Raw genomic sequence first — 26,789 nt, 5'->3', positions numbered from 1 at the left:
GACAGTTTGGGGGGTTGGGGGATGTGCTTGGGCTGTGGGATGGAAATCCTGTGAAATCAGATTGTTATGATCATTATACAACTACAGATGTGATAAATTCATTTGAGTAATAAAAAATGAAAAAAAAAGAAATAAAAGCAAATTTAGCTGACAGAATGATATACTCCCTCTGCAGAGGTAACCATGGATCTGAAGATGACTGCGTGCTGCTGATGGCAGAGCCACACAGGGGCAGGCACCTGGGTCAATGAGTCACCCCATCTGAGATCACTTGGACTGAACCACAAAACTCCACCAAAAACACATGAAATGTCAGGACATCGACAGAACCTCTTGATGTCTCCTGAGTTCTTATCACTGGAATCCAGATCAGTGAGGTAAATGCTGGGGAGGCCGTGCATTTCTCTGACCCAGCTGGTCTGCACTGTCCAACACAGGCTCAAGTGAGCCCACAGAGAGATCGCTGCAACCTCTGTGGGCAGGATCAGGCTCAGGGCTGCAGAAGGAAACTTCCAATCAGGAGAAGGAGCCTCACCCAAGAATGCAGGCACAGGAGTCCTCTGCTTCAGCAAGTCTCGCTGTTACCATCTGACGTGCCTGGGTTCAGAGCATGGGTTGCAGTTTGAGACACCACTCTAAACCTCTGCTTTATGCAACATCGGGTGGGGCCCAGAGTAGCCAGAGCTCCTGCGGCAATCTGCTCTGGCTACAGTCAGCCCCTGACACTTCCCCAAATATATGGTACAGATAATAACATTTTTTAATGTGTGCAGCTATGAAAGAACAAAGGGTGTCCTGTTCTGCTGAACTAGGCCTCACTTGCTCTGCCCCACTAATGGTCTGGCCTGGTTGCCAGGTACTGTTTTGTTTTAGAAGTACGACCTTCCACAGGGGTACAAGCAGGCAGCGGTGGTCAAGGCATACTAACAGCCAGAGGCCAAGGTCAAGCGTCTCTGGAGCCATGGAGACACTTAAGACTACCCCCGAAGTGCCTGTCCAGCTGATCCTGGTGGTATCATCTGACCACTTAAGGCAAAGCCCTTTGGGTTTGACTTCAGTATGTGCCACTATGATTTTTTCTTTTTTTTTTAAAGTAAGAAGCCAACATACTTTAAGAGCTAACCAAAAGCTTTTCTGCCCTGGGGAAAGAATACTGTCAGTGAAAAGATTAACCAGTTTGGTTTACACAAGCCTATGAAGCCCTCAGGTAGTTCAGTGAAGAGATTAGTCAGTTTGACTTGCACAAGCCTATGAGGCCCTCAGATCACCTCTAGTGGAGGCCAGTCCTCTGAGGGTTAATAGAAACAGGAAAGAGCCCACCACTTCTCTTGAGGACACAGCAAACCTCTCAAAATGAATCAACAAGGGAAGTCCCTGAGCTCTCTGTCATTGTGAGATAATGGCTGATCTTCGAGAACAGACATGACCAGTCAAAGAGGGATCAAAATCCTTCCAGTCCCAAACAACCAGTGCCACAGGCATCTCCGAGAAAATGGGGAACAACTTCAGAGGGAAACGACGGACAGTTTGGATGAAAACATGCGTCGACAGGACACCTACACCTGCCTTGCCAAGGTGATGAGGGGCCAAGGGGTGTGGGACCTGAAGGACCAGAAAAAGAACACGGCTTGAAAACATATGAATAAAACAGGCTGTAAATGATAAAGAGAGCCCTTAAAATCTCTAACGGAACCTCTGCTGCAGGTGATAAGTCTACCTGCTCTTTTCAGAGATCACACAGACAACTGTCATGATGACAATTTCAGCCTTTCCAAAGAAGGAGGATAGTTATGCCATGAAGTCACAGGGATCCAGGGTCACATGCAGGTTCAGTTCGGATTTCAAAGCAGCCAACGCCAGAACATCCACACACACTGCAGGACATCTGGCTGCGGGTTTTGGCTCTCTTTAAAAGTACTTACCCCTAGTTTAATTGCTATTACTTAATTGGTTCTTTTATGTTTTCTTATTGCTTAAAAAAATTATAATTCCTAAGAGCGTTTTAAAATATATATAGTTTTGGAGTCCCCTGGTGGTGGAGCAGTTAAAGACTTGGCATTGTCACTGCTGTGGCTCAGGTTCAGTCCCTGGCCTGGGAACTTCCATGTGCCGCAGGTGTGGCCATAAATAAATAAATAAGTAAATTAAATAAATAAATAAATAAAATATATTGTTTTAATTTAATTGTGGTAAACTATTTCCATTTCTTTAGGCCCTCCAAAAGTAGAGGACGTAAGTATTGTATTTTTAGTATTATTTAAACCACCATCGGTGTTCTACAAAACCAGGTGGAGATATTTGGATGGTGTTTTTTTTTTTAAAGACTATTGCAATATATCTATTAGATATCTGTAAAAGTGGCTTAATATTTACCTTAATAAATTTTTACTGGTTTTATTAGCTCCAAGAAAACAAAAACCTAAATAACCACAACGACATTCCCCATTAAACTTATCAGTATTTTTATTAGTTAAGTTCTAAATCCAGATTAGTTAAACAGACTTGAAACATATAACCATTTGTTTCCTATTTTGTAATTTTCTGAAATTTGTCATTTTGGTTTGTTCCTAATATTCTTTGCTATTTAGATGTCTTTAGATTTTATGTGGTTACAACTTTTCCCTTCAAAAAACAACAAAGGGGCAGAGATCCAGTCCCAGCACTGCAGCCTGAGAAAAATCCACAATCCACTCCGTAGAAAGAATACCAAAACTGGTTTAAAAACATTGTAAGTCTTTAGAAATTGTCCTAAGGACATATAACAAGTGAAGAAATATTCATTCAAGAAAATCTACTACATCCCAGTAAGAGCCCTGAAGCCACAGCCCATTTCTCCCTTCACCCCTGTTCAGCAGGAGGGCCACTCCTCTCAGAAGTGTCACTCTAGAAGAAGTGGGTCACTGTCCCCACCCTTAGCTCCACCGAGGTGGCTCAGTTTTCCCCAGGAGGTGAGGCATTCCATAAGAATGGAGAGTTGTGACGTTCTCTTCCCCTAAACTGATCTGTGTGGAAGACAGTACGGAGAAGTTCAAGTCTAAGGGTGCTGTCACAAACACTGGCGATTTTGGTGGTTGGCCATTAAGAGGAGGCTAGAAGCTCGACAAGAACAACAAACTGAACCAGAGGACCACTGTGTTGCCAGAGGGCACCGGAAAGAGATGGCTAGAAAGACCCCCTCCTGGGGTTTAAAGAAAAAAAAAAAATTAGACTTTCAGTAAAAAGTAGCAAACCAGGAGTTCCCATCCTGGCGCAGTGGTTAACAAATCCGACTAGGAACTATGGGGTTTGCGGGTTCGATCCCCGGCCTTGCTCAGTGGGTTAAGGACCCAGCGTCGCCGTGAGCTGTGGTGTAGGTCAGACACGGCTCGGATCCTGCATTGCTGTGGCTCTGGCATAGGCCGGCGGCTACAGCTCCGATTAGACACCTAGCCTGGGAACCTCCATATGCCGCGGGAGTGGCCCAAGAAACAGCAAAAAGACAAAAAAAAAAAAAAAAAAAGTAGCAAACCAGACACAATTTAAGTTTGCTCCTTCTCAAAAACCCATTCAAATAATAATTTTATTTTTTAAGACAAAGCTGCAAAGATTAGGAGCAGAGGCCACTTTAGAAGCTAGAAAGCAGAATGGCTTAAACTTCTCAACGTCTAATGAAAGCCAGAAGACTGAAAGAAAGCTTTCGAAATTATAAAGGCAAGTTACTTTTAACCTAAAATTCTATGTTCTTCTAGCTTTGACCAAATTTAAGCATAGAAGAATAAAGAATAAATCTAGAAAAGTCTTCGATGAAAGAAACACTGAGGCAGGAGGTAATGGGCCCCAGGATAGACATTTGCAACTAGCCTCTTGTTTACACTCCCTGAGGCAGGAGACAGGTGGGCTCCAGGACAAACATTCACAACCAGCCACCTGTCTATACTTCAGATAGAAATAACACAGGCCCAGGGCAAATAAGTGGTACTTGTCTTCTGTGAACTTGTTAAACAAAGACTCAAAAGGGGGCTGAGCCCTGCTTGGACAATGAACTAAGAGGTCACGTCCTCCCCATCCTCAGGGTCAGGGAGACCCCAACTACACATGCACAGAGAGAGACCCCTCTGGGTCAGAGACGGAGGAGGCGTCAGCCCATAATAAGGCTGGATAACCTTCCCGCCATGCTCTGCTTTGGAACCCATCTGGTCCAAAAGACACGCACGCAGATCAGGGGAGGGCCCTGGGTCTGGTAGGTGTAAAAGGTGAAACAAGGTAATTGGCTAAAGGGAGACAAAGACCCGGAAGAACTACCCTAAAATAAGTGGTCAAAGTCACCTCTGCTCCTCACTGAGGGGTCGCCCGCACCCGCACCCCCTTTGGGTGCCTACTACTGTTTGCGTCTGCCTTCGACAAATAGCCTGATTCTCTGCATTTCTGTGCTCTCCCACACATGGTACCGTGTTTCTAACAATAAGCTTTATACCTATTTTTACAGTCTTTGCCTCCTTGAAACATTCTTGTTTTGACAGATTATGTCTGAAACAGAAAAATCAAGAAGTACCATTATAAGGATGTTGCTTATAGAACTGTGGTAAATACCTAAAGAATCAGCTATAAGAGGTGAGGTGCTTCTTGCCCTGGAGGAGAGAAGAGGACAGTGTGGGACTGCTGTTTTCCATAATGAACTCTGAAGAATTCTTTGACTCTTGCAAAACTATGTGCATTCTAACTTCAAGCGCATTCCAACTTGGTATGCTTCTGTCTCTTCTATACTGTGTGACTCATTCACCAGTGTTCAGTTTTCAGTGACCAGTTTATATGAGCACCAAAAAGTTAATACTGTCTTGGCCTTGAAGGCACTATTATGAAGGCTGGACTTCTGCTTTAAATAATAACAGCTACTATTAGTATGTGCCCAGTACTGTACGGAGAACGTTCACGTATCATCCCCAATTTCTACAACAGCCATGCGAAACAGACATTGTTTCCATTTTACAGACGAGAAACTGATGCTCCCAGAGGGCAAATAATGCGCTCATCTGCAGCAGAACTCCCAGATCCCGAAGTTTCTGTTCTTTCTTTCTATTAGATCACATGCCTTCTTTCTAGGGTTTGAGTTTTCAAAGAACTACAAAGGGGGGGGGGTGTAGCACAAAGTGGGGGCAAACATATCAAACACTCCAAAGAAGCCCTTTGCCCAAAGGTCACAGAGGGGAAGAGGACCCCTGAAGGATTCAGCAATGTTACCGGGTCGCTGTCTACTGACACAACCGAGCTTAACCCAAATTGGAATTTCCAGCTGGTCATGTGAGCACAGAAAGCAATTTTTAAACTCTGGCCAGGAGTCCCTCTGATTACAAAAATAAAAGCTCCGTTCTGCTCTTATTTTGAAACAAGAGATGTTCCAGCTGCTCCAGCAAGGGCCTGAGCACCCCTGTGAGGACGCTAAAAAGACAAGGTTTTGTGTCCAGAGGTGCCCCGTCACCCTACAAGCTGATTTCTGAAAGGGCGGACTGAGGCATATCTGCTTCCCATGGGGGTGACCTGGGTCTGGGACCTTAGGCCGGATGATCGTGAAGGTCCCTTCTGAGTAAGACTCCAGGGTGTGTTTATCCGGGTTTAAAACATTGGGAGCTTTGAGCGTGTGCTGGCTTGTTTCCTTTCTGGAATTCTCCTGGGATATAATCAAGACGCTTACCTGGCTCTTTAAGTCAACTGTCTGGTCGACTCAGGTGTGGGTGAAGCATAAGGTGTGGGGAACAGCAGGGTTGTTTACATTCCTTGCTTCTGAAAAGTCACACGGGCCACCGGCAAGAAATGAAAGTGAAATCAGGGGACAGTGTCACCAGTCAGCACAAACGTGCCAGAGTTCAGAGAGCTGTTTACTTAGGCACAACTGCGCCTGCCAGCCGGTCATAAGCTCGGGGCTGCGTGCATCTGCCGCTCCCCTCTCCGCTGCCCCGGGTCTGGAGCCTGCCTTTGGGAAGCCGGCGACAGAGATCGGACAGTCAACCGAACCTGATTTCCTGCTCCTCCTCTTAGGAGCCTTGTGTGGGTTCTGCATCTTCTTGTTTGTAAGTACCTACCCTGTATGCCCCCGTGGCTCGCCCAGACCCCTGCTGCTCCGTAAGAAGGCTACTTCCCTCTCAGACCTGGCAGCCGCGCCAGGGGCCCAGGAATGACTGGCAGCCGGGCGTGGGACCCTCCCCCGTGCACCGTGTGCACTCCGATCCCTTCAGCATCACCCTGTGCGCCTCTGGCCTCAAAATGGTGCAGGTGATGCCAGGGCAACTGGTTAGAAACGCGGGGGAGAAGAGCGGGCGGCAGGGTCTTGCACACGGTCTATACAAAACAGTCCGGGGCGTGTGAAGTGGACTCTTCATCAGAAATAGGTGGCCAGACACAAGCGGAGCACTGACGCACAGCAGCTAAACCGGTAGTCACAGAAACTCTGAGTCCTTAAAACATGCCCTGTGGATTAAGATGGTCAGAAAGACCTGTGTCCTTGACTCAGAAAGAAGACAACAGCATCCAAGAGATTTTTAGACCCTGTGTTATGAGCAGACACTGCTTCTCACGCCTCGATGGAAATTCATGGCGGGATTTTAGTTCTGTTGGTGCAGAAAGACTTTTTCTTTTTTTAACATGGGCTTGTTTCTCTCATTTCCAGCAGGCTTCTTCTCTTATAAAATCAAAGGCTTCTTTGGGAAGAGATGAATATATGTATATATGTGATTCTGTCTTTCCTTCCTCCCTCAGGACAACTGAAGTGCATTTCTCAGTGTCTCCTTTCTCAACACTCTTGCCAACTAACCCTCTGCTTTATTTACCTACCAAGATTGTTTCTTTTCTAAATTTCACTTTTATGTAAATCGAACATGATTCTGGAAATATTTCTCATGCAAAAGGAAGAATGCTTGCCTCTAATGCCCAGAGGTCTCGGGGCTAACATTAACCTTTCAGAGCGTTTCCTTGGTCTCTTTCTTGGCAGTCCTACCATACAGTGTGATTTTAGACCTGGTTTTTCTAAAGGCTACATGGCGTTTTGTTATCTTGGTATGTTATAAGTTAAGTCTAATGTTGGGCATTCAAGTTGTTTCTCATTTTATGCCAAAGTCATAGTGTGATGACCATTCCTATACATAAATCATGATTGCATTTCTGGTTGCTGCCTTAGGGCAGACTCGTAAGTGGAATTACTTGGCCAAAAAGATCGGATGAGTTTCAGGAGTTGGGGTGCCTTTTGCCATACAGCCTCCCAGGAAGTTTGTAGGAATTTCCACACCATCACTGCATGAAAATGCTGGTATTACGGCACTCTTGGTATCAAGCATTTTTATCTACAGCTTTGATAAGGAAACCCAGAGGGTATTTTACTTGGCATGTCTTTGATTACCTTACATAAGCTATAGACTTTCTTTCATGTTAATTAATGTGATATGGTGACTCATAATAAGAAATGCATATTTGGTTTTTGTCCCCATTTCTGGCACAGACCTCCTAAAACCCTTGGAACTTCCTAAGTGATAATGGAGGTAAAGGTGTCTTTTTTATTCAACCCCTTTCAGCCACCCCGAGTTTGTTAAGGACTTGACTTTTGGAAAGTCCCCGAGGATGGGGCTGGTTGCCAGGAGAAACAACCATGTGATGAGAGGGATGAAACGTTCAGCCCCGACCCACCCCCAGCGTCTAGTGGGGTGAGCGAAGCTAGAGATTGAGTTCCATCACCAATGACCCCTGGTTCCAGCAATCATCCCTAAAATACAGACTTCAAGAGCTTCTGGGTAGAAGAACACGCAGAGGTGCTGGGAGGGGGACAGGCCCAGAGAGGGCACGGAAAGTCCAAGACCCCCCACCCCACCCCGACCCCCATCCTCTGCCCTGTGCATCTTCCACTGGGCTGCTCCTGAGCTGTATCCTTTTATAACCAGGATTCCAGGAAGTAAACCGTTTTCCTGAGTTCTGTGAGCCGCTTTAACAAGTTAATCAGACTCAAGAAGGGGGTCGTGGGAACCTCCAAGTTAGAGCTGGTTGGTCAGAAGCACAGGAGACAAACTAGACTTGGGGGAGGTGGTGGTGGGGGAGGGGGCGGCGCTCAGCTTGTGGGACAGCCCTTAACCTGTGGCATCTGACACTGTCTCCAGGGATAGTGTCAGAATTAAGTCAAAGTGTAGGACATACAGTTGTCACAGAGAATTCCTTGGTGATGAAAAACCCTCACTTATTTGGTGGAGGGTACAAATAGGGAAAAAAGCGTTTTTTATAATTAACTCTTTTGCTTTCCTTCTTATGTGACTAACTCTTCATATCTTTGTCCATTTTTATGGGGATTAATGTTTTTCTTATCTGTTTGCATGAACATTTTTATATTAGGTTTTTAATCAGTTCATATTTGTGGCAGATATTTTCCATCGTCATTGACTTTTATTTTTTGTTTATAGAAATGTGTATTTTCAGCAGGTAAATCGATACAATTTTTTTTCTGGGTAGTTTCAATTTGCTTTTAAGCTGAGAGAATTCTGTCTCATCCATAAATCAAATATTAACCTTTCCCTATATTTTTTTTCCTTTTGTCGTTGGTTCCTTACATTTTACTGCTGGATCCACTTGGGATTTATTTTGGTTTGTGGAGTGAGATAAGGGCCTAGAATAATTTTGTTTTAAGTCATCAATTGCTCTAGTATTAGTTAAGTAAAGCCCTTTCTACCACTGAATTCTCATGCCAGTTTTATGGTGTATTAACGGCATATACATGGCTTTTCTGAGATATTCTCCCCTCTGTCTCTCCCCTCCCCTGGCCATTCTGTCCTATTTGGCCCACTTTCCCCTCAATCATTCCCCCACGGCTCCCTGGGAGCCCGACTCTGGCCTGCCTTAGGCCTCCTCAAGTGAATGACATCTCAAGTGAATTAATGTAACAAATTATCTTTAGAAGTTTAATCCTCAGATACACCGACAGCAGGGTCTCAAAGAAACTGAGATTCTGCAGGGCTTTCTTCTGGACCCCTGGGTGCACCCCGCCTCAGCAACCTCAGCCCCCTCAGATGACACGACTGAAACAATTTCGTAACACGCGAACTGTTTAGTCACTGCTCACTGGTCCTTCATGCAGGGAAAACAATCCACAGACGAGGGGAGCCGCCTCCTGGGGGTCGGGAGCAAGAGCAGCTCTCACAGAAACACAGAAACAGGGTGGGTTGGCTAGGAGGCCAGGGTCTCCCTGTAAGCCAGCAGGTGCTATTCCCTAGGGCAGGCGAGCTGCTGGGCTGTGTCAGGTTGCCTTGACAAGGGCTTCCCCTGCAGGCTGACTTGGGTTTAGATTTGTGACCTGAGCTGAGGCTCCATGTGTGGGTCCCGATATACGAATTAACTTTACCAGCCCAAACCTAGATGTCAAGAGACTTTGGGAGGGGAGCCCAGATCCCTAGCGATTTTGTGAGGACACAGACCTGTGCCCGCCTGGCAGCAGCAGGCAGGTGGAGATCCTAAGAGCAAAGACCCTGGCAGAGCAGAGAGGGCAAAGGAGCGCAACCTGGGCCCTGTCCTGCAGCATCCCCCACCCCCCACCCGCCACCCCTGCCCCAGGGCAGCCCACCGGGAAGCAGAAAGCCTCAGTCAGCGCCCCTCCGCCAGAGAGACCAAGGAAAGACTGGCTTTCTGAAGGAAGAACTGCATCCTCTTGTGGGGGGAAGGGTGAGGTTCTAGAAAACTCCGCTTCCCTTTCAGGTAACTCCCCGGGTAGCGCAAAACGGCAGGTCTAAGTCTTGGTAACTGCCTATCACTCTTCACCTCCTCCTCTTCTTTCCTCTGTTTCCTGAGGGCAAACCACATGCAGCAGGTCCACGGCGGGGCCTGGGTCCCACTCAGGAACCCGATGCCTGGGCCTCGAGCCAGACCTCTCACCTCGCCTCCAAGGCCCTGAGGGACCTGGGTCTGCTCACCTGTCCAGCCTGGTCCTGTGCCCTCATCACTGGGCTGTCACCCAGCCCTGGGTCATTCCTCCCCCAAACAGATATTTATAGCCACACTCTCTCTTTCTGGAAGGCTCCTCCCTGGCCCTTCCACACCCCTCAGGCCTCAAACCAAATGTCTCCTTTGCGGACAGGCCTCCCCTGACCCTCCGATCGAGACTCGGCACTTCCTCGTACCAGGCCCGCTCCTTCACTCATCCTGTTTGTTTGCATCCCAAATCTTTTCAAAACTCATAATTATCTTTTTAAACACACATGCTTGGTGTTTCCTCCCAGCCAGAGTGTAAGCTCAGGGAAGGCAGGTCCCTAGTCTGCACGGCCTATTATGACTCCCCAAGGCCTGTGACTCAGGGAATCAAACAACGTGTGTCATCACTGGAGTCACGGGGTGAAAGCCTGCCCTGGATGGTGAACCTCCCCGTGGGCAGGGCAGTTGTGGGGGGAGGGGCCCTGTCAAGAGGGACAGCCAGCGGCAGTCACTAGTCCCTAGCACTGTTTGCCCTGAAACTCTTAGGGTCCTGTGCCTCTGAGCCCCCCCCCACCCATAATCACCAAAGGAGGATGGGTCCCAGGGTGCAAGCGCTGTCTCACTTTTAGGGAGTCCCCACCCCCTACTAAATTCGTTGTGCCCTTTGTCCCCCGCTGGACCATCCGCTTGCCAGCCGTGCTAACCGGCCACAGACAACTGGACAGAGAGCAAGTTAATATTAACGGGCCGCCGGGATGGGCCGCCTCAGCAGCCGGCGGGGCTCAGGGCGCCGGCAGGTTTCTGCTGGCAAAGCTGTTTTTATTTACATGGAAAAATTAAGTAAACCAAAACGTCACCGCGTTCCATAAAAAGCTGCCACTGGCCCTGGGAACATCTGAAACCCGGGCCGCCGCCAGCCAAACATATCTGGGTCACACGGCTGTGGCCCCGTTTTCAAAAATAAGAGCCTGGGCTCATCTTTCTGCCCGAGGAGATATGACGCATCCCCCTTCTTCCTCCTTTTTATTTTCATCAGGAGCCGCAGCCAAACCGGGACACACTGACCCTCGGTGTGTTCAGCCAGGGACATTCTCGGCAGGGCTGGTGGCCTCTGCTGACGGCTTGGCTCTCTGCTCGGCCTGTACGCCCTCCCTTTTTAGCTCCGCCCCCCGCCCCACCCCCCCACCCCCCCCCAGCTCCTTCATTCCCCTCCCTCCTCCCCTGAACCACAGCTCGGGCGGCCCCACAGCAGGCCCCAGTCCATTTGAAGGGATCAAATTAGCTCACTCCCAACAGCCCCCAGGAACAGGCCAGCAGATGCATCACAGGCGAGGGTGTCGGCCAGGCAAGCTGGGGACAGGCCCCAGGCCACGCGGCTGCGGGCAACAGAGCAGCGACCTGAACCCAGGTGGCCTGGCGCTCAGCTCCATGCTCTTCACCGCGGCGCCCGACGGGAGGGAGGCCAGCCCCCTGTGAGGCTCTGTCCATGCCCCCCAGCACTACCGTCTCCCTCAGAAGGTCACTTTTCTGAGCTTGAGTCTCCCCTCCGTAATCATAATAATGTAAATAATACCAGGGAATCTCCCACATCCTGCACATAAATGACCTCACTTAATTTCCATGGCATCCCCAAAGCAAGTTACTGTATTCATTCTGCAGATGAGAAAAACAGGCCGGGAGTTCTCACTGTGGCTCAGCAAAAACAAATCCAAGTAGTATCCGTGAGGACAGAGGTTCGATCCCTGGCCCTGCTCAGTGGGTCTGGGATCCGGCATTGCTGTGAGCTGCAGTGTAGGTCGCAGATGCAACTCAGATCCCGCATTGCTGTGGTTGTGGTTAGGCCGGCAGCTACTAACGACTCCGATTCTACCCCTAGCCTGGGAACTTTCATATGCCATGGGTGCAGCCCTAAAAAACAAAAACAAAACAAAAAAAAAAGAAAGAAAGAAAAATAGACATTACGCAACTAAGGTCCCACAGCTAGTAAATGACAGAGCTGGAACTTGAACTCAGGACACACAGCTTCAAAGTCTCTGCTCAGAACCACTCTTCCACAGTCCCCGCTGAACAAGAGGCGAAGCTCGTGGTGTGCACACACTGTTGCTGTGAAAGTTAAAGGGCTCGATGCACATGATGCCACAGGGAGCAACGTCGGGTTCCTGCAAGTGATTTCACAATCCTGCCCAACGGGCCTCACCAGCCACCAGCTGGGGCAACTTGGGGAAGTTACAGAGCCGCGCCAAACCCCAGTGCTCTTCTCCAGAAAACAGATAATAACAGCAAAACAGCTCCCGGAGGGCGGCTGTGAGAAACTTAACAACACCTGCGAAGCGCTTAGCACAGGGCTGGCACAGAGGGAAAGCACGACAAGATTCTGAGGGCAGTACTGAATTATTAATAGCCCTCAATCAAACTAGGCTCCTTCTCAGACCCCTCCAGCGACCAAAAAGACCTCTCCAAGCAAGGTCTGCCCTCCCTGGTCCCCTCTAGCTCTCCTAAGCCGTTCGTGAAACCAAAGGCCAGGAAGGGAATCTGACAACCACCAAACAACTCGTGCCTTTTTTTCTTTCAAGATTCTGTCCCACAAACCTTGCAAGCTGTGTCGTGTCTGACGGCAGCAAAATGATGACATCCAATTTTCCCAGGCAGTTCTCAAGCCACGGCCGCGACTGCTCCTGGTGGGCCCAGGTCGGGGGAGCTCCGGCCCCCTGAGGTCAGCTGTCCCCACCTCTGAGTCCGTCCTCAAAAGTGGCCTCAAAGTGTCCAACCCCCAAAGACACAGGCTCACACACATATTTGAGAAGGAGAGAATACGCAGAAACTTACATTGAGGAAACAGGAAGAATACAAAAATAAACAGAGAAGGACCAGAAGGAGAAGGAGGAGTCGGTCCAAAAAATGAGGAGAGGGAGCCATTTAAGAAGCTCTGTGTGTCTGGAGTTCCCGCTGTGATGCAGTGGTTAATGAATCTGACTAGGAACCATGAGGTTGTGGGTTCGAGCCCTGGCCTTGCTCAGTGGGTTCAGGATCCGGCGTTGCTGTGAGCTGTGGTGTAGGTTGCAGACGCGGCTCGGATCCCGCGTTGCTGTGGCTCTGGCGTAGGCCAGTGGCTACAGCTCTGATTAAACCCCTAGCCTGGGAATCTCCACATGCCACAGGAGCAGCCCCAGAAAAGGCAAAAAGACAAAAAAAAAAATGCTCTGTGTGCCATGGCTGACGTCCAGGCAGCCACTCATAGGTCACTCAGCGGATGTTCACTGAGTGTCCACGACCTGCCGGGTCGTTCTGGGTATTGGGGATATAACAGGTAAAGGTAGATTTTTTTCAGGGTGGGAGACCTGGGCCCATGGCATGTGGAAGTTCCCAGGCCAGGGATCAAACCTGTGCTACACCAGTGCCCCAAACCCTAGCAGTGACAATGCCAGATCCTTAACCTGCTGAGCCACCAGGGAACTCCTACATAGATTTTGATAGATAGATGATAGAGCCAGGCAGCCAGAGACTTTTGTTTGATTTGCGTAACAGATAAAAAATCCTTGCCCTCTCGGAGTTTACATTTGACTGAAGGTTGTGGGTGGAAAACAAAAATATTCAGAATGTTAGTGGTAAATGCTACGGAGGAAGAGCAGGAAAGGGGCACAGGGTGTGCCAGGTGCTATGGAAGGGCTGTTAGTCTTTCAGAATGCCAACCCGGGGTGGCCTCCCTGAGAAAGGGACAGGGACACTGGAGCAGAGACCGAGGGAGGCAGACATGTGATAACAAGAGCGTCCTGGGCGGGGAATGCCAAGAGCAAAGGGCCAAGCTTGCCTTCAGTTTCAGGAAAACACTAAAGAAGCCAATGGCAGCAGCTGCAGGACGGGGCGTGGACGGCAAGAAGGACGGAGGCGGGGGCGGGGGGGGGGGGGGGCGCTGCGCTTGCTCCGGGCAGGGACCAGCCCCGGCGGAGGAGGAGCACCGCTCCCCGCTAAAGCAGCCCCTGCAAAGAGGGCGCCCTCGGGAGCAGGAGTGGCCCCTGGTAATAAGCTGGTGTTCCAGTCTAGTCCCCACCCTCCTGGAGAGGGAGCGCTGATGGAAGGGGGCACTCCACGGGGCACTCGTATTCCTCTTCGCTGGGCACCCCTAAGAGCTGATTACACGCTTCATGAATGAAGCCCAGTTTCCGGGGCAGAGGAGCAGCGGCCACCCGACAGGAGGGGCAGGGTGGCTGCTCAGAGGCGTGCAGGTGTGAACGTGGGCAAACGACGAGGAACTCGGCAAGCCCCAGTGTAAAGTCTTGTACTGAAGAGCATTAGACATTCGGGCAGGAAGAATGAATTGAAAAAACAGGATGAGGTGGGCGATGTGGCGGGGGAGGTTGTTTTTGGTAAGTCCATGCAGAGAAGGGAGTTTTGTGGGGATCTCAAATGTTGGAATGAGGAGCTCCTGTTGTGGCGCAGCGATAAGGAACCCAACTAGTGTCCCTGAGGATGCGGGTTCAATCCCTGGTCTCGCTCAAATCTTGCAATAAGATGAAAAGGTAAAATGTGCAGCCACGATTAGAGCAGCGACAAAGGAGAAGCTGCAAAGAAGGGCACGAGCAATCCTGGTATACGACAGTCACTTAATGATTCAGCTGACCGGGAGAGACGTCAGCACATAAGGAAGAAGGGCTCGGGAGCTGGACATCGGGCCACGGGCCTTTTCTGCGAACGGGGAGCGGAGGCACGTTGGCAGCTGGCAAGTCCATTTTGATTCTGCAACCCCAGAGAGCAAGCAGTGGGCCTGCAGGCATCAGAAGTAAGCAAGTGTCTGGTCTCCTGCTCGGTCAGCCCTTCTTGAGCGTTCCTTATGGTCAAGGGACAGGCCAGGGAGGAAACCTATGCTCTCCAGCCACCTGCCCTCTGCCTGCCAGGTGTCCTGTGCTCAGGGCTCGGTGGCCAAAGGGCTTTTCCTGGCAACCGTCTGCCAGAGCTCGGGGCCTCCCTCAGATACAAGCTCATGAAAGTTGCGCTCCTTGAACATGCAGGTGGCGAAAGCGCGAGAGAGAAGATCAGGATACACCCTCTGCGCCTCTCTCAGCCTCCATCCCATCAGAGCGAAAGCTTTCGGAGCCTTAAAAAAACAAAAACAGACGAACTGCTTCAAAAGAATAGTCTGAGAACGTCCTCCTTCTGTTTCTCTCAACTGGGAATCTGCTGCCCTGGGCTCTCTGGTGACAAATGTGAAGCCACACACCTCCGGGCTCTGAGTCAGGATCTGAGTCTTGGTCCAGGGGCCCCACTGCTGCAAAGGGGTTACGCTTAACAATGACCGTCATGATGGCAGAAAGAAAGGCGAGCAGCCTTTCTAAAGAGCTCAAACACACTGATACACAAAACTGAAAATGATTTTTGAGAAAAAGAACCGACAGTACCTCCCAAGGAAAAGAGCAGAGATGGTCAACCGACACCTGCAAAACGTTATGAAACCTCCCTGGGCACAAAGACACAGTCAGCAGCGCTGTCATTCTTCACTATCAAAGATGAAAAGACAAGAAGATTCGACTGGGGAGGATGAGAGGAGACAAGCCCTCAAAGGGCTGGGGGAGGATACACTGAGTCACAGAGTCACCGGGGCATTATTTCTAACACTGCAAAACACAGGCGTAAACCAGAATATATAAACCACACTCGATGGGACAGCGATATGCAACCGTCAGCAGTGCTGTTTAGGAAACATTTCTAGTGACAAACGGAAACACTAATGGAAACCCCAACGCTACAATGACATTTACAAAGCGGGATGAAGACACACACGCTTACCTGATCCCAACTGTATGAAACAACACTATGGAAGGACATATGTCTTCGAGGGGTTATTTCTACAGCCTTGAAGTTACAGATGATTTCTAGTCGTGTCTCCAGACTTTGGCTTTTTTTTTCTAGTTTTCTACCCACCACCCATTACATTATTATAAACAGGAAAAGTCTCACCTAAAAATAGCAACAGTGACTCAGCAGTCCGCCCCTTCTGCCTTTTGAAGGAAGCACAGGCTTATCATTAAAGGGAATTAAAAAGCTCATTGTGGTGAGAATGTGATTACTGGGAGTGTTAAAAAGCCAAAACAAAATAAAACAAAAAATCAGGGTAGGCCATTAGGGCGGCAGAGATGAGAGCCATACGGTTTTCCAAACTACTGTCCATAGCTTTTCACTGGGAAGTGTTTAGAAAAAGAAGCGAGGACCAGCTCCCAAACTTCTGCCCATATCCTCACAGGAGGCCCAGAAGAGCCAGTCCTGTTAGAGGCACCTGCAGTAACTAAAGGGCCCAATGTGACATTTTCATTCATTCAAAAAAGACAGTTCCAGAGTTCCGTCATGGCTCAGTGGTTAACGAATCCGACTAGGAAGCATGAGGTTGCGGGTTCGATCCCTGGCCTTGCTCAGTGGGTTAAGGATCCGGTGTTGCCGTGAACTGTGGTGTAGGTCACAGGCACGGCTTGGATCTGGTGTTGCTGTGGCTCTGGCGTAGGCCGGTGGCTACAGCTCCGATCAGACCCCTAGCCTGGGAACCTCCATGTGCTGCAGGAGCGGCCCAAGAAAAGACAAAAAGACCATAAAAAAAAAGAGAGAGAGAGAGAGACAGTTTTGACTGTGTATCAGGCACCATTCTGGGGCTAAAACACGAAGACTGTTCCTCAGAGAAGTGACAGCTGGTGGGAGCATGCGTTCTGGCCTTCAGCTGCATCAGCGTGTCGGCCGAGGTAGTCTGGGAAAGCTGGTGGCAAATGGATCGGACTCGCAGAGGCGGAACAAGGGGTAGTAGGACTTTAGGAGGCGGAGTGGCTGAGGAGGTGGGCAGTGGGGGACGGGGACTGGACTGAGCAATGCGAGCTGGGGAGGAGGCCAAAGGGAGCAGGGCCGTGCTAGAGAAGCCGAGTTCAAGTCTACAGCAGCCGCAGATGGCGGTGAGCCCAGCACCAGGCACAGGAGTTGGGACTGAGTTGTCTGGGCATAAAAGGGTCAGATGGGGGAGGAAGCCCCCTTCTCCGCGAGCCTGCTCAGGGGCTTCTCAGCTCCACTTTGATTTTGTTCCACTCGCTACTGAAAACCTCCAACAGGTCAGCTGAGAGAAGAGGAAGTTAAAACAAAGGCTCGCGGCGCCTGGGGACCTGCTCCGAGACGTGGCTCGTGCAGTCTCCTCTGAGAAGCCCGGGCATCTTTCTGCATTCAGCTTAATAAGAATGTATTTGTTTGTTAGCCCAAGTGTAACAGGCTTGAAATAAGAGGAAGCAGTTATACAAAGGCACCCCAACTCCCAACCCATCAGTTCCTGGACTGAAGAAAAACCAAACCTTATTTCCTACAGCACAGTGACACAAATCCAGGGTCCAGCCCTGGACATTCATCCTACACCCTGAAAGACCTAAGGCCATTAAAAACGCAGATATGGGCCTTCACAAATATTTGTTAATATGTAAAACCATGCAAATCATGCTCCTGCAGGGAATTTTTCCCATCCAGTGGGGCTGGACTGGCTGCAGCTTGTCTAATAACATGTCGACTAAACACAGCTTTTCTATGCCCGATAAATCTTTCCACAGTGAGCATCAGTGCTCCGGGAATCAACTAACCACAGTCAAATGGGGGCCTTCAGCCTCAGTTTTCCTTAATCCAGGGCTCCAAAGAGTCTGACCCACAAGCGCTGCCTAGGGGCAGCCCCCAGGCCTTCCAGCCCAGCTTCCCTGCTAAGCTGTCAGATGCTGGTGGCACACATTTCTCTTCTAACAGGTGCCTGCCTCATCTCCAAGCAATGAGCATCCCCAGGTCTCTGCCAAAGTTGTCGCTGATAAATATTCTCCTTACATGCACGTGTCCAGGTCCTCTGAATGGAGCCGCCTGCTGCCGACTCAATGTCTAAGTCTCCTTTGTTGAAACTTAACCCCCATGGTGATGGGTTTTTGGAAGTGGGGCCTTTAGGAGGTGATTAGGACTAGGGCAGAGCCCTCATGACTGGGATCAGTGCCCTTGTAAAAGATGCCCTAGAAAGCTGCCTGGTCCTTTCACCATGTGAAGGCCTGAGCCAGGAAGTGGGCCCTTACCAGCCCCAATCAGTGGAGTCAGAGCCTTGATTTTGGCCTTGCCGGCCTCCCGAACGTGGCGAAAGAAACCTGTTGTTGGTGAGCCGCCCAGTTGGTGATAATCCGCTGTAGCTGCCCACAGCCTGTCCGCATCCCGTCCCCTCACCATGCTGGTTTCCCGCGTGCAGGACAAGGGTGGCTGTGGTCAGGCAGACTCCCCCCCGCCAGCTTTGGGAAAGGGGAGGGGCTGCGCCTCTGTCCAGGGCCCCAGACAGCCTCCACTCCCTTCCCTGCTGACCCCGGGGCCGCCCTGGGTCCACAAGGGGACACCACTCTGCTCTGGCCCTCAGCTCAGGATGGAAATGGCTGGGAAATGTCCATCCTGGGAAACCGACGAGTGTAAGGACACAGAATGCAGACGGCTGTGTCAGAGGCCAGTGTGGATTAAAAATTTAGTGAAAAGGTTTTTCCAAAATGATGCGGAAGGTACACAGTACATACTATATCCTGAGGAGAGACTGCAGTCGGCAGGCTTCCTACAGACCCACTTCGCCGCATTCAGTAAACGCTAAAAAAACATTTCTACACCTGAGCCAGTGATTTAAGCCTACGGAAATCAGATTCCAACAGGAATCATTCACACGGTACTTTTCCTTGACTGTCACTGCTTACGATGGGAACGAATGGCAACCATCTGTCTGCGATTATCACGGGCTAGTCTATGACATGAACTACTCTGCAGCCGTTATCCATGTTCCGATTGTTTTGCTTTGTTTTAGGGCGCACCCGTGGCATTTGGAGGTTCCCAGCCCAGGGGTCGAATCAGAGCCGCAGCTGCCGGCCTACCCCACGGCCACGCAATGTGGGATCTGAGCCTCATCTGTGACCCACACCGTAGCTCACAGCCGTGCCAGAACCCACTGAGGAGGCCAGGGCTCAAACCTGCATCCTCGTGGATGCGACTCGGAGGCGTTTCCGCTGCGCCGTGACACGAAGGCGGGTTTGGTCGTTCTGAGGGGTGTTTCCCACAGATTCCAGTGGAGCTTCCAGAAGGGAGACCGGGAACTGGAAAAGCAGCTGGGAGGGAGAGGGGGAGAGGCGACCACTCACGGGTGTGACTTGCCCACAGGTGCCCAGGAAGGCGGCGCTGTGAAGGGCGGGGAGGATGCCCGCCCTCAGGTGGAGGCGCGGCGCCCAGCTGCTGTTCCCGGGCATCGTGCTGCTCACGGCCACCGTCATCTTCCTGCTGTTCTACGCGCTCCTCTGGAAGGCCGGCAACCTCGTCGACCTGCCCGACCTCCGGATCGGCTTCTACAACTTCTGCCTCTGGAACGAGGGCACGGGCGCCCTGCAGTGCTACCAGTTCCCCGAGCTGGAAGCCCTGGGGGTGCCCCGAGTGGGCCTGGCCCTGGCCAGGCTGGGCGTGTACGGGGCCCTGGTCCTCACCCTCTTCGTGCCGCTGCCCCTCCTCCTGGCCTGGTGCAACCATCACGAGGGAGAGTGGCAGCTGGCGGTGGGCTTCCTGGCCACGGCCTCCGCGCTGCTGGCCAGCGGCCTGGGCCTCTTCCTCACCTACACGTGGAAGTGGCTCAGGCTCTCCCTCCTGGGGCCCGGCTTTCTAGCTCTGGGCGCTGCCCAGGCCTTACTCATCCTCGCGCTTATGGCCACGGCTGTGTTCCCTCAGAGGGCAACGGACAAGAGCTTGGCAGCTGCCAGTCCCGTCTAAAGGCTGACGTGGTCGTAAGCGTTTGAACCACGCTCAGAGGAGGTGCCAGAGCATTTCACAGGCTGGTCTATCTTCTCGGCCATCCTGTTTCATAGCTACTGCTGATCTCGAGCTCGGGCAGACAGGACCCACCGCGGAGCGGGTGGGGCCCCCCATGTTAAGGGGGACAAGAGGCAGTGCGGGCGGCCAGGGCTCCTTGCTTCATAGTGTAGGGCTGTCTGTCCCTCGGGCCTTCCAGGTTTCCTAGGAACACCCGAAAACCACGCACCTCATTGTCACAAGAATTCCTGCTTTAATTAACTGACCTGTGCGAGCCATTCTTCCTTCATCCTCAGAACAATGGGGGAAGAAGGCTTCCTGTCATGGGGCCAGGTTTCCAGGATGAGCTGCCAAAAGCCAGACTGGAAGCCAGTGAGGATTTATGAAGGAAGACCTCAGTGTCCCTGGGGGCCCTGGTTAGCAAGCCCCCCATCTCCATCCAAACTGGGTAGGATGCAGGGAGCCCCTGGCCTCCGACACCCGCCTCAGGAATGATCTGAGTGATCCACCGAAGACAAAACCCATGGGCAGAAAGAGCAGGCTTGGTGGCTTCAGAGGTTCCCCTGACAAGTGTGCCAGACCTGAAACCCGACAGAGCAGGGGGTCAGTTGGCAGACGGCGCCCAGCACGCAGCCAGGGAGTTCAGGAGCCGAACACACCAGATCCCTGGTCACAGAGGAAGGTGAATGAACAGGACTGAACGGTTCCACATCCACGTAAACGCTGCACCCCTTCACCTCTCACCCCGGAACCAGAAAGGACACAAACACAACTCACGCCACGGGGGGATTCTGTGTATTTTTTAGCACCCATGTATTGAAAACCTAGACAGCAAGTGGTCGCCTCATTCTATGCCTGTCAAAAGCTGCACTGAATACAGAGGCCAAAACACTCCGGCGTGATGGCTTGTCTTTGTTGTCTCCTTTGGGCTCCTGTCCCAATCTCCCCGGGGGTCAAGGCCCAGGCCACCAAGGGGGAGAAAGGTGGCAGCTCCGGGGAGGAGGCCTGTCTGACCAGTCAGGAGGCTTCCCAGCTGGACACAGAGCCTCAGGTTCCCAGAGGAAGCCCAGCTCTGCTGCTGGAGGTCAGATTCAGGGCTGGACCAGTGAGGGCTGGGAGCTGGATTGACGGCCTCGGGGTGGAAGCTCGTTTTAAAATAGGCTTCCTCCTCCAGGAGACCGGGCGTGGGAATCCTGGTGGACTTCGCAGCCACCCTTGTTCTTCTCTGAACACAATGAAGGTGACGCTTTGGGTCCAGTATGTTTGACTATCACGACCTCATTTCCCTGGAAGCAGGTGACAATGAGACAGACGGCTGGGGTCCCGGGCCCTGGGAGCTAGGCTTGCGCAGGGCGTGGGAAGGAACCCTAGCGGGAGCTCAGTCTGACTCCTCACTTCCCAAGGCCTCAAGTGTCCTGGGGCTTCTGCGCCGGGGGGGGACTCTGCCCCGGCCGCTCTGAGCAGAGAGTCCTGGACGTTTGTTCCTCAGCTGAAAAATATCTCCGGACGTATTTTAACGCATCGTGGTCCTGCTCGGGGCTCGGGCTGCGGGCGGGTCAGAGCCCGCGGGCCCCGGGGGAGGGCGGGGGCCCGGCGCAGGGGTGTCCTCCTCGTCCTCACTCCTGGTCCCGGGGGGACGCGGTGCCGGCGGCGCCGAGCTGGCCGGGGAGCGCGCTGGCTTATCAGCGCCGGCCAGGGGCGGCTGCTCCCACGGCTCTTCCTGTTTTCGGCCCTGCTGAGTAGGAGAAACGGCAGGCAAAGCAGATGGGCTTGCGCTTCCTTAACGCGCTGGTTTGGGTCAGCGACGCAGACCGTATCCAGAAGCAACAGTGAAGCCAGCGTGTGTGCGTGTGCACGTGTGTGTGGGGGGGGGGGGAGACAGGTCAGGCCCGGCGCCGCATCACAGGCGGCCCCGCCCCTGTTCACACGAGCCCCCCCCCCATCCTGCCGGACGCCTGGCCGCCTGAGCAGCGAGGGAGAGCAGCAGGCGGGGCGGGGGCCAGCAGCACGGAAAGAGAAGGCCTAGGCGTCCTTGGAGAGGCAGGGGCCCCGAATGGAAGGAGCCCGGGCTAGGACACGAGCCCTGAGGCGGCAAGTCACTCACTATGATTAAGGAAAAGGCCCTGAGTCTCAGTTTCTTCATCCGTGGACGAGGGATAATAATACCTGCAGTCGCTCTATCAGCAGGTTATTGCAAGGATTAAAGGAGATAGGAATATGTAAACGTCTCTGGGCAATTATCAAGTACTACACAACCCTACGGCGGGACGATTCTCATTCGCTTCTGCAAGCCAGGGGACTCAGCGGCGCTGCGCAGGACGTCACCTCGCCCGACGGAGCGCCTCCAGAGAACACCAGCAGTTACGACTTCTGTCCCCTCCACATGCCACCAGCACAGAGTCACCCAAAGAGAAAGGGCCACGCTCCCTCTCCCAGCCGCACCCTCCCAGGTCTCCAGCCCCAAGGGCCCGCAGCCCCGGGCCCAGAAGGAAGGGAGCCTCTTTTATTAGCATGGACCAGGGCCTGGTCTAGTTTCTGCCTGTCAAGAGTTTCTGACCCTAAGAAAAGACACAGCTGACTGTACCTCAATCAGGATCCCCAGAGCGACGTCTACCATCTCAGCTTCATTCATGCAGTACACCGTCCTCGTGGCAGGAAGTCTGCAAGAAAGGCACAAAGCTGCAGAGGCACAGAATCGCCAGGAGGAGGCGACGAGAGCAAGAGACCTGCCCCCCAGGGGCGAGAGAAGCAGCTTCCCAGGGCCCAGGCCAGGGACTGGCACCGGGGGTTCACGGGCAGCGTCGGGTCTGGAAATAGGGCGCGCTGGCCGTCTCCTGAGAGTCACACTAACACACACACACAGTGGGTGGGAGCAGATCCAACAGGCCGAGACGTCCCTGAACCCCCGCAGTCCTCTGCAATGTCCCCCACAACCAAGCATGAACACAGCAAAGAAGGGACGCTAAGATCAGAGAGGGAGGCTGGTCAATGAAGAAAACAGAAAAGGAGGAACAGAGAGAGTCAGTGAGCGTCTGGGGCCTTGGCCAGGAGGGGGCAGGCGCATCCCCTCCCTGGCAGCCTGGGGACCCCCACCATGACCACCCTTCAACCAACACGCCCCACAGATTCTGATCTGCCGGCCCAGCAACCTGCGGCTTGTGTCTGCCCCTGAAGATCTGCCAGCAGAGAGACTGGACCGCCTGGTCCACTTCCTGCCCAATGGATGCTCACAATTTTTGTGGCAAATGAAGACCGGGCCATTTGGACAACGGGTGTCTGAGAGCTTGGCTGATGTGCGTAACCCAAGAGGGGGAGGATTAATCCAGTCTGAGAGGAGTGGCCAAAGGGCCTGATGTGCCCATAGAGGCTGAGGCCACACCCGCCTGGGAGGGGTGAGAGGGGACAGCTCACTCTGCCACCGCAGCCTGTGCACCTCCTGAGAGCTGAGACAGGTCTGCAGACTGAAATGCCCCTCACCTCACTGTTCTGCCAACACCAGAAGACCCAGCCCCCCGCAACCGTGATGCCCCAAATCCCTCCCTCTCACCCCCACTGATTCCCCAGGAGGACCCTGACCAGAAGCTGCCCTACCTTGCTGCCGCCGTGGGCACCAGGTCCGCTCTCCTCCTCTTGGTGGTCTTCTTTTCAGCCCCCTGGGCTGTCATCCATGTGGGAAGGACTCTCTTTTTATTTTCAGATTTTAAGGCTTCCATCTCCTTAGTCTGTCACAAGAGGAGCCAGGGCCCAAGCTCTGTGACTTCAGGACAGCACATCACACCAGGAATGACAGGTCTGTTTGCACTGAATGGGAGTCTCAGCTTTAATTCCTACAAAGAAGAATAAAACCCCATGAATTCCAATAAGCTGGAATTCTTCCAGGCACTGGCAAGATGACTGGTCAGGGCAGGACAGAGGTGAGTGGGGCCCAGGAGACTCAAATGAGCACAAAGGGGAGGTGTGGCGATGGGCTCAGGGAGAAGCAGCCTTCTGACCTGCCTCGGGGCCAGGGCCCCACATGGGCAGCCAGCCCTGAGCGGAAATGCCCCCAGCAGCCTCTGCACTGAGCCATTTGACATGTTGCTCATTGTCCCCGGCCTGCCCAGACTATCCTACTTTTCAGCATCTCTCCCATTGGCTCCCCCAACTCAGGCCTCTCATTCCCTCTATCTTCTGTGGTTGTAAGAGACCTCAAGGCCATTTCGATTTACAATGAGGGTTTCACTGGCCAACATCCCCTCCCTTAATCCAAAATTATTTCTGGGAGTTCCCATTGTGACTCAGTGGTAATGATCCTGACTAGTATCCATGAGGATGCAGGTTCAATCCCTGGTCTCGCTCAGTGGTAAGAGATCCAGCGTTACCGTGAGCTGTGGTGTAGGATGCATATTCAGCTCAAATCCTGAATTGAGTTCCTGTGGCTGTGGTGTAGGTCAGCAGCTCTAGCTCCGATTCGACTCCTACCTAGCCTGGGAACTTCCATATGCCTCAAGTGCAGCCCTAAAAAGACAAAACAACAACAACAAACAAACAAAAAAAACCCCCAAACTTCTGATGTCATATTTTAGCTGGGCGTTGGGGTCAGGGACAACTGTGCCTGGCTCCTCCCATGTGTGAAATGGATCGGGGGAGGGTGGGCCAGTCTCCCATGTAATGCGGCTTCTTCCCACCAGGCCCACTCCCAGGGGATTCCACCTCAGCCCCTCCTCCTTAAGGCTCAGCCCCACCCCAGGACTCAAGGGATGCAGGTTTCCACCCTCGCTTAGTTAACCCCAAATGCAGCTCAGGGTCCCTGTGTACAAAGGTTCTTAGTGGAGCAGAGGTGTGACTAGAAAAAGGCCAACTAAGAATAAGAGGTTCCTCTTTGAATCTTAACTCGATCTTTTATTGCTCCTCTAGAATGGCTGCTTACAACTTAAAAGAAAAAAATTGGGAGTTCCCCTTGTGGCTCAGTGGGTTAAGGACCTGATGCTCTGTGAGCGGGTTGGATCCCCGGCCCAGCTCAGTGAGTTAAGGATCCAGCGTTGCCACTAAACTGCAGCTTAGGTTGCAGATGTGGCTCAGATCCAGCGTTACGTAGCTACAGCATAGGCCGGCAGCTGCAGCTCTGATTGGGCCCCTGGCCCAGGAACTTCCATATGCCACAGGTGAGGCCGTAAAAAGGGGGAAAAAAAAAAAAAGAATTACCAGGACATCATCCAAACCTTTCTGGCCACAGAGAGCAGACTCACTTCTGTCAAAATTCAAGAGGTGGTAACAGTCATTTCCACATCTGAAGAGCAGCTGCTAACCGCCTGGCACAGGCACTGCACAGAGGTCAATGCATATATTGGTTTGACCCTTAGGCAGATACTATGAGACCCATTTTACAGATGAGTATCTGAGACCTGGCAAATTGCACGAAATCACAAAAAAAGTTCGAAACGGCCGGGTCAGGACTGGCACCCTGCTCCTCCAGACTCCGGGCCCTGTGCTCCCTGGCCCGGTGGCTGGGGGTGGTGAGGGCCTGGGACTCCCCGGCGCCGCCCCGCGGGCGCCGGCCCTGCCCAGCGCTCCCATTCTCAGCCGCCGCTTCCCTCCGGGACCCCGTCCCGCCCTGGAGCGATGAGACCGATGCCAACCTGCAGGAGGAGGGGAGACGCCGAACATCCACGCGGGGCCTCGCAGGCTACCGGACCCCCGCGTTCCCGGCGCTCCTCCGGCCCGGGCTTCCTGCCTCCGGGCCCCCACCCCCTTCTTGGCTGCCGGGGAGCGTCCGGGAGATGGATTCTGGGCGGTTTAGGGAGCTCAGATCCCCGCGGGCCGGAAGCCTGCCCCGCGCGCACGGTAACCCGCCCCCCGGCTCCGCCGCGTCCCTGCGCTTCCGGCTCCCGACCACCGGCCTGCGCAGAGGCGCGGGCGCGCCCCCTGCCGGCAGCTCGCGTGATCTGCGCCCCGGGCCAAGGAGCCAGGACACCCCAGCTGATCAGAGGCCGGCCCCGCTGTCCCGGGTCCTGACAAACCCACTCCTTGACCAAACTCAGGTCAGGCTCCTCTGAACTCTCAACTAGGCCCTGTCGCTTGGACTCCACATTGTCCGTTTTTAGCAAGAATACTGCCAAGTTGGTTTAGCCAGCGTCCACCCACCCTCCATATCTGATTTTCAGCTGCCACCAGCTCCCAGGTGATGCCTGATTCCCCCACCCCCGCCGCCTGCCCTCCGCAAGAATCCTGTTAGGTCAGTTTGGCCAGAATCCCCCTTACCCCTGATGTTTCCTCTTAATCATGCATCCACTGACGCCAGCCCTGCCACTTTTCCTTGCAGTGGTTGAGCCCAATCTTTTCCCCTGCTGCAAAATCCTATTGAATAAAATTTGCCTTATTGTTCTTTAAGAAGCATCATGAATGATTTTAACAGTATCTTGTACCCAAATGTATCTCTATTTGAGGCTTGCTGATTGGATTTTGTTAAAGTGTCAATTCCCAGGCCCCCTGAACCAGAAATTAGGGGCAGAGGAGCAGGTGGATCTGCATTTTTGAAACTCTGCCGGAGGGAGCAGGAGAGAATTCCCAAAGCCTGAGTTCCGCACTCTTTGGAGGCATACATCCCCCTGGGAGCAGGGGTGGTGCAAGGTGAACCCCTCAGAGGCAGGAAGGGAAATTAAAGACTGTTAACATTTGTTATCTTGAAAGTAGGTCTTACTAATAATATTCAAATTGGCCTTCGAGGTGTTCCCTGCACTAGCGGGGTGCTCTGGCAGGCTGCCCAGGTGTCCTCGCTGCTTTCCTTGCAGCCTGATGCTGAGCACTGCAGTTCACACGTGGGGTTAGCATCTAGTTTTATTTAAAATCACACCACTCATAGTAACCTAAAAGAGGCAGGCGAAGAAACCCCAGGTGTCAGACACAAGTAAAAAGGCTAGCACAAGCCGTTACAGGTGTAACTCCTACCATATTTTGAGGCAAAAGGATGATCAGAACCGACAGTCCGATCCCCAAACACAAAACTATCGAGACGGCCATTTGAAGTGTGATTTATAACCAATAGCTAGTAATAGAAAATTACTCTCCATGTGCTGGAAGTGCAGGGTGGTGGAGAG

At 52.3% G+C, this 26,789-nt stretch overlaps 2 protein-coding genes across 4 annotated transcripts; one reads left to right on the top strand and one right to left on the bottom strand.

The window, feature by feature from the left end:
* TMEM140 (transmembrane protein 140) lies at positions 5,359-20,607 on the top strand. The gene is made up of 2 exons (XM_003134650.4): positions 5,359-6,044; positions 19,078-20,607. The coding sequence occupies exon 2, from the start codon at positions 19,114-19,116 to the stop codon at positions 19,672-19,674; it is 561 nt and encodes a 186-aa protein (XP_003134698.1). The 5' UTR covers positions 5,359-6,044; positions 19,078-19,113; the 3' UTR covers positions 19,675-20,607.
* Positions 20,492-26,254, bottom strand: C18H7orf49 (chromosome 18 C7orf49 homolog). 3 transcript variants are annotated; one of them, XM_013985607.2, is made up of 4 exons: positions 25,332-26,254; positions 23,305-23,540; positions 22,298-22,373; positions 20,492-21,501 (listed from the first exon to the last, which is right to left on the bottom strand). In XM_013985607.2, exons 2-4 carry the CDS (start codon positions 23,424-23,426, stop codon positions 21,199-21,201), a joined length of 501 nt encoding a protein of 166 aa, XP_013841061.2. In that variant the 5' UTR covers positions 23,427-23,540; positions 25,332-26,254; the 3' UTR covers positions 20,492-21,198. The 3 variants fall into 3 exon arrangements, with proteins under 3 accessions (XP_013841061.2, XP_005673199.2, XP_003134699.2); XM_005673142.3 differs by having other exon boundaries at positions 20,492-21,448; positions 25,332-25,605; XM_003134651.4 differs by having other exon boundaries at positions 20,492-21,445; positions 25,332-25,602.

Source organism: Sus scrofa, chromosome 18, assembly GCF_000003025.6.
Source record: "Sus scrofa isolate TJ Tabasco breed Duroc chromosome 18, Sscrofa11.1, whole genome shotgun sequence".
Classification (NCBI taxonomy): Eukaryota; Metazoa; Chordata; class Mammalia; order Artiodactyla; family Suidae; genus Sus; species Sus scrofa.
Note: the sequence above shows the minus strand (reverse complement) of the source record. Positions and strands in the feature narration are given on the sequence as shown.